The following is a 14,204-nucleotide window of genomic DNA, read 5'->3' on the forward strand; positions in this document are numbered from 1 at the left end:
CAGGAGCCATGCTGCTGCACTGGCTCATCTCCCCAGGCTTGAGAGAACTCTACAGAACCATTCACTTAAGGCAGATGCACTGCAGGGGCGACTTTCCTTTCAAATTAGATTTCTTAGTTAAAAAAAAAAAACTTTTTATTAAAATATAATACTCACATTAAAAGTACATATATAGTAAATATAAAAATGAATTTTCACCAACTGGGCACACCCCTGTAAGCACACCCAGGTCAAGAAAACAGAACATTACCAGCCCCCAGAAATACCCCTTATGCCTCTCAGTCACCAGCTGCCCGCTGTCAAGGGTAACCATTATCCTGACTTCTAAACTGATGAGTTAGTTTTGCCCATTTTTGTACTCAATTTAAATGGAAAATATACTAAGTAATTAAAATTACTTTTTAAGAGCAGAAATAAAAAATCAAATATATTTTGAACGCGCACCATATCACAGTTCTTTCACAAGCTCCTCAGCCCAGAATAGTACTCTAGCTTTTCCACAGCGCTCTCCTTTGTCTGGATTAAGATCTCTTTTACTCTGTACCATGTCTTACTTTGACTCTTTCCTCGTCATTTACCTGAGAACCCAGTGTCTTAACTCTGACGTGTTTCTTTCTTTTGTCTGTTGCCTGTTTCAAGCCTTGTGCTCCTCTCCTATTTCCCACATGCCCAACTGAATCACCCCCGTCAGTGAAACTTCTCCCGCTAACAAGGCTAAAAATGAATTTTCTCCTGATTTGATTTTGTCTTACTGACAGATGTATGAGTTGCCCAGCACTAAACTGAGGCAACCTTGTTCCCTTACCCCTTTCACCCGACCTGAGTGACATGAGACTAAATGATGCGTAGAGAAGCTTGTTAGTCTCAAACAAAACGTGAATTACCCCTTCTACACCTAAATAGGGTATATAAGAGGTATTTAGTAGTTATCAGTAGTGATAATTAGAATCACTGAGTTGTTAAGAACACACCAATGTGACAAAATAATAAATAATAATAATTTAGTGTGATATGTATCCAATCCATTCTTCCTCAGAAAGACTTGAGTATAATGCCAAACTTCTTGAAGGCGTAAGTTATGTTAGGCAGGACCAAGGGCAAGAAGTAGAAGTAGTTTACAATCCTCCATCAAGAAGTGATGTGCTGAAATGAAAAAATATTAGCATGGGCTGCAGACCTTCATGCCTGTCAAGCAAAGAAAGTAATATTTATCTAGCTAGGGTAGTTCCAGAAACTGTAGAAAAGACTCATAAAAGACATATATTTGGTCTCTGGGAGAAAATAAACTATAAGAAAAGCTGACTTCCACTTTTCTTCTGATTAGAGCTGGCCCTTGTTGACTATCTCCAATCTGAGGTTCCAAAAATTAAATGGATAGGAGTACCTGTGTGTGCCAGAACAATCGTTCATTATTAAATGTGTTGCAAATCTAACCTTTATGACTCACTGGCGATTATACCAAGATTTTTGTCTAAGCAGTTCTATCATAAAAGAGGGTCTCATTCATTCCAGCAGGCTGTAGGGTACTAGAAAGGGTAGGGAGACTCTGGAAATACAGAAGATTTAAGAACAAGTTACCTGTCAGATACCACACAGAAATGTCATCTTTGAATAAGCAGGGAAGGCTACATTTGGATTCATTATAGGAAACTCTTCCCTAAGAGCTTTTTCATCATCTAATCTTAAGGAACTATTACTTTCATACCATTTTTATAGCTCTAATTGTGCACACTCTATTGCACCAACTATACTATAATTATCATAGTGTGATTTGAGTTTTTAGTTATCTTTCCATGTGCACACTTTTTATCTTCCAAATTAGATTTCTCCACTTCTATTCTTATCATGTCTTCCCACACATCTGGCATTGAGTAGAAAGAATGGAGCATTTGCCACTCAGCAGATCCCTGTTTATTAATTAACTGGATAATTTTAATTCTATATAAAGAGTTTTACTGATTTTAATTTGATCCCAACAAAGTCAACTGAAATTAAGAAAATTTATTTGCAAACAGAGATGTTATGAAAATACTTCTGTGGTAAAGACGTATTTACAGTACTAATTTGGAAACATGGATCTTCTGCTCTTTCAAAGAATTTCAAAACTATTCTGCCTGTTGGCTAACTAAATTAGGTAAAAAGCATGTAATTCACAAACTAGGGGACTTTGTTCAAGAAATGGAGAAAGAAATACCATCCCAAGCACTGAGATTTAACATGTTTTGGGCTGACAGATACACGCAGCTGTACTCAAGAGTTAGAACTTGATTTATGGTGCCATTGATTGAGTGAGGTACTGCCACTATTATTATTAGGAGAGAATGTGTGAATCTCGATGTGCCAGACAGTGAAATTCTTTCTAATTTTCAGCAGGGTGAAACTACCCATCACAAGTAAAGATGAGTTGGGACTGCAATACTGGATCAATGATAAGAAATAAAAATTATGTTGTAGTATTTACGTCCTTATAGATTTTAACCCTAAATATTTATACTCTTCACCTAAAGGAGCCAATTAATTGTTTTATAGTAATTAAACAAGGCTGATTTTAGCAGTGATGGAAATAACTTGTACAAAATCTAGATGCTGCATCTAGCACATTAAGAATTATATTTTCTAGGAATTATGTTTTGTGAAAAAAATCCTGAAATGCTTGGTTGGATATTCTTCAAAATTAGTAAGAGCTACATTAGCAAATTAGTAAGGTCTGCTTAACAGTATTTTTGCACACTAACCTAAATAGATTATTAATAATTTATTTCTTTTATATTTCATGTTCCTCTAAAAGATTACTCTTTAGATTTAATTCTATCCACATTTTACTATTTTAAAAGTACTCAAGGAAAACAGAGACATTGAAGTTTATTTCTAGGAAGAAGAGAGCCTGAACAAAATATGCACCACTTTGAATTTTTCAAAATACTATTTTTCCTTTTGCTAAATATATGTATTTCATTTGTATTAAATATAGCAAAGCAGAAATGAGAAGCAACATATCTGGGCTGGCGCTTATTGTGATATGTCATTAATAGGACATTCTGTACATCTTGTAAATTATTTCAACCTGCAAAAAAGCAATTGTTAGAACTATTCTAATGTCATTTTGACACATTTCAGTTATGCTATGATTTGGTTTAGGTCATTTAAAAATTGGGGGGCACACTATAACTAAATCTACATGTAAAATTAGCTGGAATATGCTAATCAGTATGGATAGACATACATGTAAAAAATATTTTCTCCTAGTCAATAGGTTGTCTTTCCACTTTTATGAAGATGTCTTTTGAAGCACAAACTTTTTAAATGAAGTCCAATTTATTTAGTTTTCCCTTTATGATTATGCTTTTGTTACCATATCAAAAAGCCCTGAAGTTTATTCCTTTGTTTTCTTCCATGTCTTATATTTTTTGTTCTTACATGTAGGTCTACAATCCATTCTGAGTTAATTTTTTTATGTAGTTTGAGGGAATCAAATTTTATACTTTTGCATATATACAGTTGTCCCAGAACTATTTGTTGGAAAGATTGTTCCTTCCCCCATTAATTTTTTTTTTAATATTTTTGTCAAAATTCCATAGACTATAAATCTAAGGGCTTATTCTGGGGTTCTCAATTATATCCTGTTGATTTATATGTTTATCCTTATGTTTATGCCACATTGTTTTGATTACTGTAGCTATATTAAGTTATGAAATTGGGACGTGTCCTACAATTTACCATTTTCAAGACTATAATGATTATTCTGAATCCCTTTCATTTACATATGAATTTTAGGATCAGCTTAACAATTTCTACAAAAGAAAAAAATCAGCCATGATTTTAATAGCAACAGCATTGGATTTTTACATCAACTTAAGGAGTATTGCCATCTTAGTATTAAGTCAATCCATGTACATGGGTCTTTCTGTTTATTTAAATCTTTAATTTCTTTCAGCAATGTTTTGTAATTTTCAGTACACAAGCCTTCAACTTCTTTGGTTAACTTTATTCCTAACTATTTTATTCTTTTTACTGCTAGAGCATGTTTAATACTACTGTGATATTTTTCTTAATTTGGGGGTATTCATTGCTGGTGTAAAGAAATGCAATTAATTTTTATATATTGATCTTGTATCTTGTGACCTTACTAAATAAGTTAGTTCTATCTTCTTTTTTGAATTCCTTATGATTTTATATAAAGAAGATATCATCTGCAAATATAGTTTTGCTTCTTTTCCAATATTTGTGACTGTTTTTGTTTTAATTTATTTTATTTTTGCCTATTGCTCTGGCTAAAATCTCTATCACAATGTTGAGAAGAAGCGTGAGAGAAAACATCCTTGCCTTGTTCCTAATTGAATCATTTATTCTTTCACTGTTAGGTGTGATGTTAGCTATAGAATTTCACAGATACCCTTTTTCAGGTCGATAGACCTTGTCTATCCTCTCAAATAAACACTAGGGCTTCTAAGAATTTGAAAAATATTTCCCTACACAGCCTTTTGGGGAGTCCAAGATAGACTAGGGCTTATCTCAAAGAAATTTATGAATGGAGCTTTTGCTCATGGCATAGACACCAACACATTTCATAGAACTCTAAGAAATATTTATGAAAACTGTATCACTGGAAATACCACCACATTGGACTCAAGGAAACAGATGTTACAAAATTAAAACAGGCCTTGAGACACTTGAATTTCAATGGGCATTAAGTAGCCTTAGAATACTATTCAGCTACAACCATAAAGCTCTATTGGTGAAAAATGAAAGAATATTCAGAAGGAAACTATAAACATCCCAGAAAATGTAGCTAAGACCTGTGAAAAATTTATTCCCAAGAAGTAGGACTGAGCCATAATAAAGAAACTGGCAACATGCACCTGAATGGTTTTCAGATTTTCTGTGTGGACCACTTGGTTTCCCATTTTCATGCTTTATTAATGGCAATGTCTCCAGTAGTTGTATTCTGCCTGCTCTGTTATTGTATTTTGAGTGTTTAGGGGACAGGTTGCTTATCTCTTAGTTCATGGATCTTCAGATTGAAGTGAAGGAAACTCAGCTACACTTGGACTTGGTTTAGATGAAAAAACCTGGACCTCAAACCTAACATAATGCCATCATAGATGCATATTTAGAGAGTCACAGTGGGAATAAATGTGTTTTGCATGCGGGAGGAATATAAATTATTTGTGGTCAGAAGGAAGATTATGATGGCTTTAAAATATGTCTTCCAATTTTTGACACTCCTTCTATCATGAAAAGGAGTCTAATTCCTCCTCTCTTGACGTGAGCTGGCATTGGGGATTCACTTCTAATAAAAAGCATGCAACAGATTTACAGCTACATAATTTCTGAGATTAGGTGATAGATTTCCCACCTGGCTTTCTCTCTTCGGATGTGTACTCTGGGAACACAGTCACCATGCTATAATGGAGTCCAGTCCACTCGGACAGGCATATGTCCTAGGTCTAGCTGGCAACATCAGTTAAAATCTCACCTAATAGCATTGATCTTCAAAATGGAAGTGAGGTAGCCTTTAGGATGACTTAAGCCCCTAGAACCATGTGATTGCAATGTCATGAAAAGACCCCAAGTGAAAACTAACTTGATGAGACCAGTCAACACCCAGAACCATGACAGATAATAAAAATAAATGATTTTTGTTATTTAACATCACTAAATATGGGGTGGTTTATGACGCATTAATGGATAACCAGAACTCCATTAATATTTCTTTTTCTGTGGAATCTCTGCACAGCACAGAGCCTTTCCCACTCTCTCCATATATGTAGATAATGTGTGCGTCTGTGTGTGTGTTAGTATTTTATTTTATTCTTATGCTTAAATAATTGATCTCTCTGGAATCTATTGTATTATAAGACATTTGGTAAGTATCCAGATTTTTATTTTCAAATGACAAGCCAACATTTACTGAACAGTTTTATTCCTTCAACTAATTAAAATGTAGGACATGTATTTAGAGATAGTCCCATATACTGGAATATTCTCAATTCTTTGTAGTTTGAAATTGCACTATTATTACTCAATTCTTTGATTGTAAGTTTTGTTCTTGGATATCTTGAGAGATAAAAAATACAAGTTTGAAACTAATCTACATTTTATTGTGAGTGAACGATTTGAGGGTAGTTATGCTATAAAAATTGCTAGGAGATTTTGAAGACAGTGGGATTGTAAAAGTAAACATGAGAGAAAAAACACTTAAGGAAGTAAAAATGGAAAAGAGTATTAAGAAACAGAAAGCAGAATACATACTCAGAAATGAAATGACCTCTAATAAAATTAATGAAACTTCAAATTCAGACACCTTCACTTAAAAAAAGCCCCTTCCCAAGGTCCTAAAATGGGCCCTAGTAATGAGTTCACATAGTGCTTTTATAAAATTTGCAATCTCTTTTGCACTCCTACTTCCCTTCCTTCACACTTACACTGAGGTCAGACAGCATCAGAATGACTTTCGCAATTTGGGAGTCTGACAAAAGAAAGTTATTAGAGGACGCATTTAATACAGGCTTAGTAGGTACTTCAATGTGGTCCGCAGTCACATCAACATATAGATAAGTTGTTGCTGGTTTTTCTGGTGTTGAAATTGCTTCTAAGAGTATTCTAATTATTCTCTACACTGACTCATCTAGCACTGTGATAGAAAGACATATGGTCAAAGAGGTAAGTGTTTACTTAAATAATTGAGAAAGCTGAAACATACCATTTTTACTGCATTTGGAAAGACATTTTCGGACATCTCACTCGGAACAAGTGAAAACCATATACTCCTCATTTGGCAGTACTTTCGTGTTTATTAAATAACTGAGAAAAATTAGTAAAAATTGATGGATTCTAAAAACAAATGCATTAAATAATATCAATAGAAAGTTTTGTGGCTAATCTACGTTTGGCTCCTTAAGTGACTGATAAAAAGCCTCATTCTAAACATTGCTTTGTTAGAAGCAGCAAGCAGGTATTTATGACCAATTAGCTCCTGGATGTTGGCCTCAAGTTATATGAGTAAATAAGTTGAAGCTGCTTTTTATATACTTCTATGGTACTAGCTCTTAAATACATGAATAGAACAATGAAACAGACAACCAGGAAGTAAATCTACCTCTCTCTCTACATATCTATACATATATATAAAACTTAGCATATAATAACATGTATTTTGCCATTATTAAAAGAATGTGAAGACCATTAATTCTTACAGAAAAGGCTTAAGTAAAAGAAAAATCAGGATATAAAAATGGCAAATATAAAATTATTGGAAGAAAATATGACCAAATTTTAAGTCTGTATCTTTATAATTTTGTCATGTATTTATGCAAATTCTTCAGTAAATATGCATTATTCTTTTAAGCATAAAAAACTATGACTTTTTAGCCTATTAAGTTTTAACTCTACTAGACACTACAGATTTTCATTCTCCTCTATATTTCAGTGCCCTACGATTTGTACATGGTTTATTAGGTTTGTGGGGGTGAGGACTGGAAATCACAGGGCATTTAAGCCAACTACAAAGTTAGAAGTCGCAATCCCTAAGACTGTCCTCACTTCTGACACCAGCTGCAAGTTTGGGGGATTTCCCAAATCACCTTCAGATTTGGTGATTCACTGTAAGAACTCACAGAACTCACCGAAGGCAATTATGTTTATCGTTATGGTTTGCTGCTGGAAAAGGAGACAGATTAAAATCAGACAAGGGAAGAAGCACATAGGGTGGAGTCCAGTAGAAGCAGCAAGCATGGAGCTTCCTTTGTCCCCTCCCCATTCAATTAGGAGGTATTACTCTTCTAACATCAATTTCTGACAATACGTATGAAGTACTGTCAACCAGGAAAATTTGCCCAAGACCCAGAGTTTTCATTGAGACTCCATTATGTAGCCATGATTGATTGGCTGGTTCAAATATGGCTGATGTTAAGCCTCTAGGTCAACTGATACCACTGATCCAAATACCTATTTCACATTATTGGTCCTTCTGGCATGGTCAGTCCTCACTCTAAATTACATTGTTAGACTAGCCAGTATGACCAAAGTCCCTAGGCAAAGAAAAGACATTAGACATTACCTCCCAAAAGCTTTGGGCAAGGCCAAATTCTTTACAAAGGGACTAACCAGGTCAATAACATAGTAGTTTACCACGTGTACCGAGTAGTTATGACACTTTATCTCTGATCTAGTCCTCAGTGTTTGCTGCCAGAGGGAAAAACCAAAACTTGAGTGGATTAAAATATTCGACAGGTGAGGCAAAGATTTTTAAAAAGCCTTCCAAAGTCACTGCTTTTATCAGTTGGAATACTTATTTCATAATTAAAGAATGCTTACCTCTAATTACTAAGGATGATTGTTTAGTGGATAAAGAGTTTATTCATTAAACATACAAGATTCATTTAACCTGAAATACAGTGGGGTATAAATGATTAAATAATCTCAATATTTAACTAAATATTTGCATGTCTGTAAACCTAGGAAACTACACAAATTCTATACTATTGACAAGCAATTTGTGTAGGAGGGGAAAAATAATTGCCCCCATCATTTTGCCTTTTCAGTAAATAAACAGGGACTTGGATCTAAAGAACAGGAAGAACATGCACTCATTATGCGGGAGGATAAGCTTTGTACACAGCACCCTAACCCCAGATCAGTGTTTCTCAGATTTTTGGATTGAATTTGCCCTTTTCAGAGAGAAGGGCTTTTAAATATATGTGGAGATTCTTTGTGTTGGTTCAAGTCATCTTTAGTATATAGCATTTTTATTATACTTTATTATAGCATCTTTATTATTATATAGTATAAATTACATCTTTGTTATAGCATTACCTAAATATTTCTAATTATAAAACTACACATTAATTACCTACCATTAAAACTGATTAATGGCTTATAAGTTTTGTACAAGTATGAAACATAAACAAGTAAAGTAAAAATTTACAAACTAACTTCAATCAAATTCTAGTGAGCATATTAACACTACTTCTCCCTGGCTTAATTCTCATCTTTTTTTTTCCCCCAATTTCTAGAACAATGTAAAAAATCACGCACTGGGGGAAGAACTCTTCCTATATGACCAAAGCACAAAGGTAAGTGTATATACTCAGTCCCTATATCCAAAATAAAATCATATTCCTAAAAGGAAAATAATCAAAATGTATAAAATATCAGTTAAAAAGGAAAATGCATTAGGCCCCTGGGGATAAACAGTTAAAATCATCTGACTATATTTCTATTCAGAAAATGTGCATTTGTCAAATAGATAAGGGGACCACTGTGAATCAGGTATATGAAAGACAGGCAGCAGGACCACCCATTAGCCATAACAACAGACAAAATCAACTGACTGAAGAAAGAGCCAGCCATAACTATGATTCTTTTACATTCACTACTCAACTCTAGGAAAATACGGTTAAGTTGCTCATCTAGACTCTCAGAAATATTGAGATTACAGTTCCCAGGGTGAAGTTACTTAAAAAAAAAAAAAAAGCAGCTGAAAATAACTATTCACCATCAGTGGAGGCTTCACACTTCATTGAGAACCCAAGTGGGAACATGATCTCTGAATCACAGTGTACTGTCAAACACCAAGCGATGTAATGCTACTTAATGACACAGTGATCAACAACGAAGGCGATTCCAGCAGCAGAAGGCATCCAGGGTGCATGTCAGTCAATATATTAGACTTCAGTGCATATGCTTCTTTGAGAACAAAGTCAGGTTTGGTTCTTTGTGAAATACATGAAATGTGGTATCAGTGAAGGAAAAGATGCACTGCACTGAACTGATACACAGAACTGTTCTTTTCCAGTTTTTGTATGAAGGCAGAGGGTACTAGGAGTTTGACTGTAACCCTAATACTGTCCAATGGTAATTCTAAGTACTTCAAGGCTGCTTTGATGCATACATAATCAATAAGCACAGAATACTACAAACTTCTTACACAGGGGTTGTGGAACAGGAGTGTGAAACCAGAGAGGAAAGACTTTGTCACAGCCAAAGCTGAATCATCAAGTCTAAACATGTTTACCTGCCTGCTTCTTAAGGGCTCAAAATAAAATCTCTCCCTACCCATGTCAAAATGTATTAGCCCACAATATGATTATTATTTTTAGTCAAGTTAGTTTTTTCTTTATTTCTTTGATACCCACAGCTAAATGGTAGCATGTTGGAGCCAGCTAACACTGGCTCTCAAGAGTGTGCACCTCTCCCCATCTTCATGATCATTAATATCACATTGGTGGCTGAAATTAATGATGGGGTATTTATACTGGAGAAGTCAACAAACACTACAAATGAGGAGTCCCCCCACTCCACTCCCCAATGAGCAGGTTGTTAAACATTTACTAACACCCTAGAAGGAAGGAAAGGGCATTAAGCAAGTTCTCTTTACTAGGAGTTTTAATATTTTACCCTAATAAGGGGTTATAAACCCCACTGTCTTTAAGGCAGGAGTTATTTTGTCACAACTTGTATTTTCCTGCTAAGGAGAAAGCATTAGCTGAATATATTTACACTGGAAGGATTTTGTTCTATGTCACAGATTTGTGAAATAGCACAAAGGAATCAAAAAAGCTGGAAAAATCCAGCTAGAGATTATATACTACTTGTGAATTCTCTTTCTCTCTTTCCCCAGCTGTGATCCTAATTATAATATTTTTACAAAATCTAATATCAGAAAAAATTAAACTCATTCTCAGTAAGTTGTAAAAGATTAATAAAGCATAAATAGTTACTCTTTCATATAGTTCCCAGCAGCTGTAACATTCGAAAATGCAGATAGCCTTACGTTAAAAAATTCAGTTGGTATTTCAATTCTGTGGATGTCATTTTGATAATAAAATTATTCTATATATCAAATAAATAAAACAACCCAAGTTTTGTGTTTCTAAAGCAATCCCTGTTTCCCCTCTACTCTCATCTCTTCCTGAGCCTTATCAGAGAGCTCATGCCAAAAAACCTCTTTGCCCACAGAAGAGGACGGCATGCACTTTGAGAAATAGCAACTGACCCACAAATGCTAACAGGAGATATGAGCTCTGGAAAATGGATCATTTAGACAAATCAGACATAAAGTATACAGACCAGCTAGGGAGATCTTCCTCATTCAAATTCTAGGAAAACATATTTTATACTAAAGACAAAGCAAGCTCAGAGCAAAAGTTCTATGACCAAGATGACAGCACGAAGGAAGTGGCAACTCGACCAGCTAAGGCAAGGCCTAATACGTTACCCTGCATCCCACAAGCGTATGAGAATACATCCAGTGGCCTTTCCGTTCTGCGCATGTGCCAAATAGCCCATACGCATGCATAGAGTGTCACTGAATCTATGGTGGAGAAGTTGTGAAAGAGCGTCTTCCAGTCCTCTATGGTTCCTGCGCGGGGAGATGGGCAATGAATATAAGGCACATGCGCAGGCGTGGGAGCGAGCCGCTCTTGTCCACGCGCTTCTGAGAGATTCCTGGTGTCGCCATGGGCCGCCGCCCGGCTCGTTGTTACCGGTATTGCAAGAATAAGCCATATCCAAGGTCTCGCTTCTGCCGAGGTGTCCCTGATCCCAAGATCCGCATTTTTGACCTGGGTCGGAAGAAGGCAAAAGTGGATGAGTTCCCACTCTGTGGCCACATGGTGTCTGATGAATATGAGCAGCTCTCTTCTGAAGCCCTGGAGGCCGCCCGAATTTGTGCCAACAAGTACATGGTGAAAAGTTGTGGCAGAGATGGCTTTCACATCCGAGTGCGGCTCCATCCATTCCACGTCATCCGCATCAACAAGATGCTGTCCTGTGCTGGGGCCGACAGGCTCCAGACCGGTATGCGAGGTGCATTTGGAAAGCCCCAGGGTACAGTGGCCAGAGTCCACATTGGTCAAGTCATCATGTCCATCCGCACCAAGCTGCAGAACAAGGAACATGTGATTGAAGCCTTACGCAGGGCCAAGTTCAAGTTCCCTGGCCGCCAGAAGATTCATATCTCCAAGAAGTGGGGCTTTACCAAGTTTAATGCCGATGAATTTGAAGACAAAGTGTCTGAGAAGCGCCTCATCCCGGATGGTTGTGGAGTCAAATACGTTCCCAATCGTGGTCCTCTGTACAAGTGGCGAGCTCTGCACTCGTGAGATCTTTGACAGCACTGTCAACTTTGGCCATGCTGGTCTGACTTTTGCTCACCAATAAATTTTACTTACTGGCAAAAATAACTTTATCAATTTTTTAATATTTTAAAATATCCACTTTTTATTTAGAATATAGACTATGAGATAAATACTTTTTGTATTAATGCCAGAGTTTTAATGGCAAATGACACTTTCCTTTTAAGTGAGAGTGAAACAACTTGTATGCCATTTATAGAGAGAGAGAGCTATTGCAATTCTAACCTACACATCTAATTTGGAGAGTCTAGGAAAATATGTCAAAAGTTTTGTTAGTAGAGAACTCATAAATTATAGTTAATCTTGGATTAAAAAAAAGTAGACAAAAATCTGATATTTAGAGAAAAATTCTTAGTTTTTATAGCAAATAAACAATATGTATGAAAATAATAGTATGCATTAGTGATATTTTAACTGTAATCTCTCTGAAACTAATACGTCTGTTCTTAAACTCATTGCTTGTGTTTTCCTTATATATTTCTGCACATTGTTTTTAGAATGACCTATCACCTTCAGTTATCAGCCTTAGAACAGTTGGGGATCACTGCAAAAGGTTTCCCCAGACAAGCCTTACATTATCTCACACTCAAGAGACAACAATCCAATCTTTTCTTCATCACAGGAAGGTCATAGGTTGACAACCGAGTTCATATTGCTTGATCTGAGTCCCAGTAGAACCAACAGAAAAGAGAAAAATGACACTAAATCAGCTATCTGTGCTCTAAAAGGACCCTAGAGAGAGTCTGCAGTCTGTAGGTGCTTGCTCTGCATAAGAGTTTCACTGATCACACAGGCATTTTTTTCATTTCGTTTTGTTTTAAAAATTACATAAACTACGATTTCTGGGTCTGTACTACATTTTAAAATTCTAGCTCTTTATGTTATTTAGTCTTCCAAATCTTAATGTTGCAAACACTACCCTCATTTCTTAAACTAATCACACATTTCAGAGTCAACATATGACAATCTTAAAATTTTGCATCTGACTTGATACTTCTTTCAGGCTCTTACTATAAGATATTTCCTACTCGTGTATTTTAAAACTAGGTTGTTGTTTTAAGCTATAATTTTTATTTTGTATAAATGAGAAGGATAACAGGTACTAAATAATATGAATACATAGAAAGGACTTTTCAGCTTAAGGAGCACTCCCCTTGACATGTTTTATTTGATGCTTTAAAACTACTGAAGTTTTCTAGGAAATTAAGTGCTATGCAATTTGTAATTGAGTGTATACTTGAGTCAGATCTTCTGACTCCTGTACAGTCCTGTTTATATCACACTGTCTTTCAAAAACAAAAACCCCACTTCAAAAAAATCAAAATGCCAAACAAAACACAACAGTTCTTCGGTCACGTGTTAATACAACTATGATGCAACTTTAAAAATATTTTCCATCTTTATTATTCATCCTTATCTTTGGTCTCAAACTTCTCAAACATCTTAGCCTTCAACTTGGAACTCTGTACTCACTCACTAAATACAGGGAGGCAGCCAAGTAAAAGATCATGAACATCCTTGCCCTCAGAGATTGGTAACTATGATTGTGTATGCATATAGATAGGTGGATGAAAAGGAAATGAATGATTAAAAATTACTGCATTAAACAATTGATAGGAAGGTGTCATCAAGGGGTATTTTTTGACTCTTCCCTACAGTTTTCTATTATAAGCTATTATATATAAATTTCATTTTCTTTAATGTTGATAGAAGAATACTTCCACTTACTTATTTTTCTTGACAAAAATCCCACCAATTTATGTTCTCCAAGCCATGATTTTGTTTTTTCAGCATTTTTGTATTTCCAGACCATTCTAGTTATTAAAAAATTGATAAGACAGTTGAGCTGAAATACAGTTTAATTATGTATTGCACAGCTCTTCATTATTTCTAAATTTCTGTTCAGAATGGAAAATTAATTTGGGAACATATGTATTCATAATTTCATGCACTACTGCAATGAAATAGAACTGTCTGCTCATTTAAAATAAAAATACAAGTACAGTTAACTAAATTCAAGCAAATGTTGCCCTATAAAACTTCGATTTTGTTGATGGAATCTTCAGG

At 35.4% G+C, this 14,204-nt stretch overlaps 1 protein-coding gene and 1 long non-coding RNA gene across 3 annotated transcripts in view; one reads left to right on the forward strand and one right to left on the reverse strand.

Moving 5' to 3' along the window:
- Positions 1-14,204, reverse strand: part of LOC141577916 (uncharacterized) — a 445,824-nt gene that overhangs the window by 94,755 nt on the left and 336,865 nt on the right. The gene's annotated exons all lie outside the window — the stretch shown is intronic.
- On the forward strand, positions 11,460-12,104 carry RPL10L (ribosomal protein L10 like). Of its 2 annotated transcripts, XM_010967004.3 has the most exons (2): positions 11,460-11,568; positions 11,650-12,104. In XM_010967004.3, exons 1-2 carry the CDS (start codon positions 11,460-11,462, stop codon positions 12,102-12,104), a joined length of 564 nt encoding a protein of 187 aa, XP_010965306.1. The 2 variants fall into 2 exon arrangements, with proteins under 2 accessions (XP_010965306.1, XP_010965305.1); XM_010967003.2 differs by having other exon boundaries at positions 11,460-12,104.

This window comes from Camelus bactrianus, chromosome 6 (genome assembly GCF_048773025.1).
Source record: "Camelus bactrianus isolate YW-2024 breed Bactrian camel chromosome 6, ASM4877302v1, whole genome shotgun sequence".
Lineage (NCBI taxonomy): Eukaryota > Metazoa > Chordata > Mammalia > Artiodactyla > Camelidae > Camelus > Camelus bactrianus.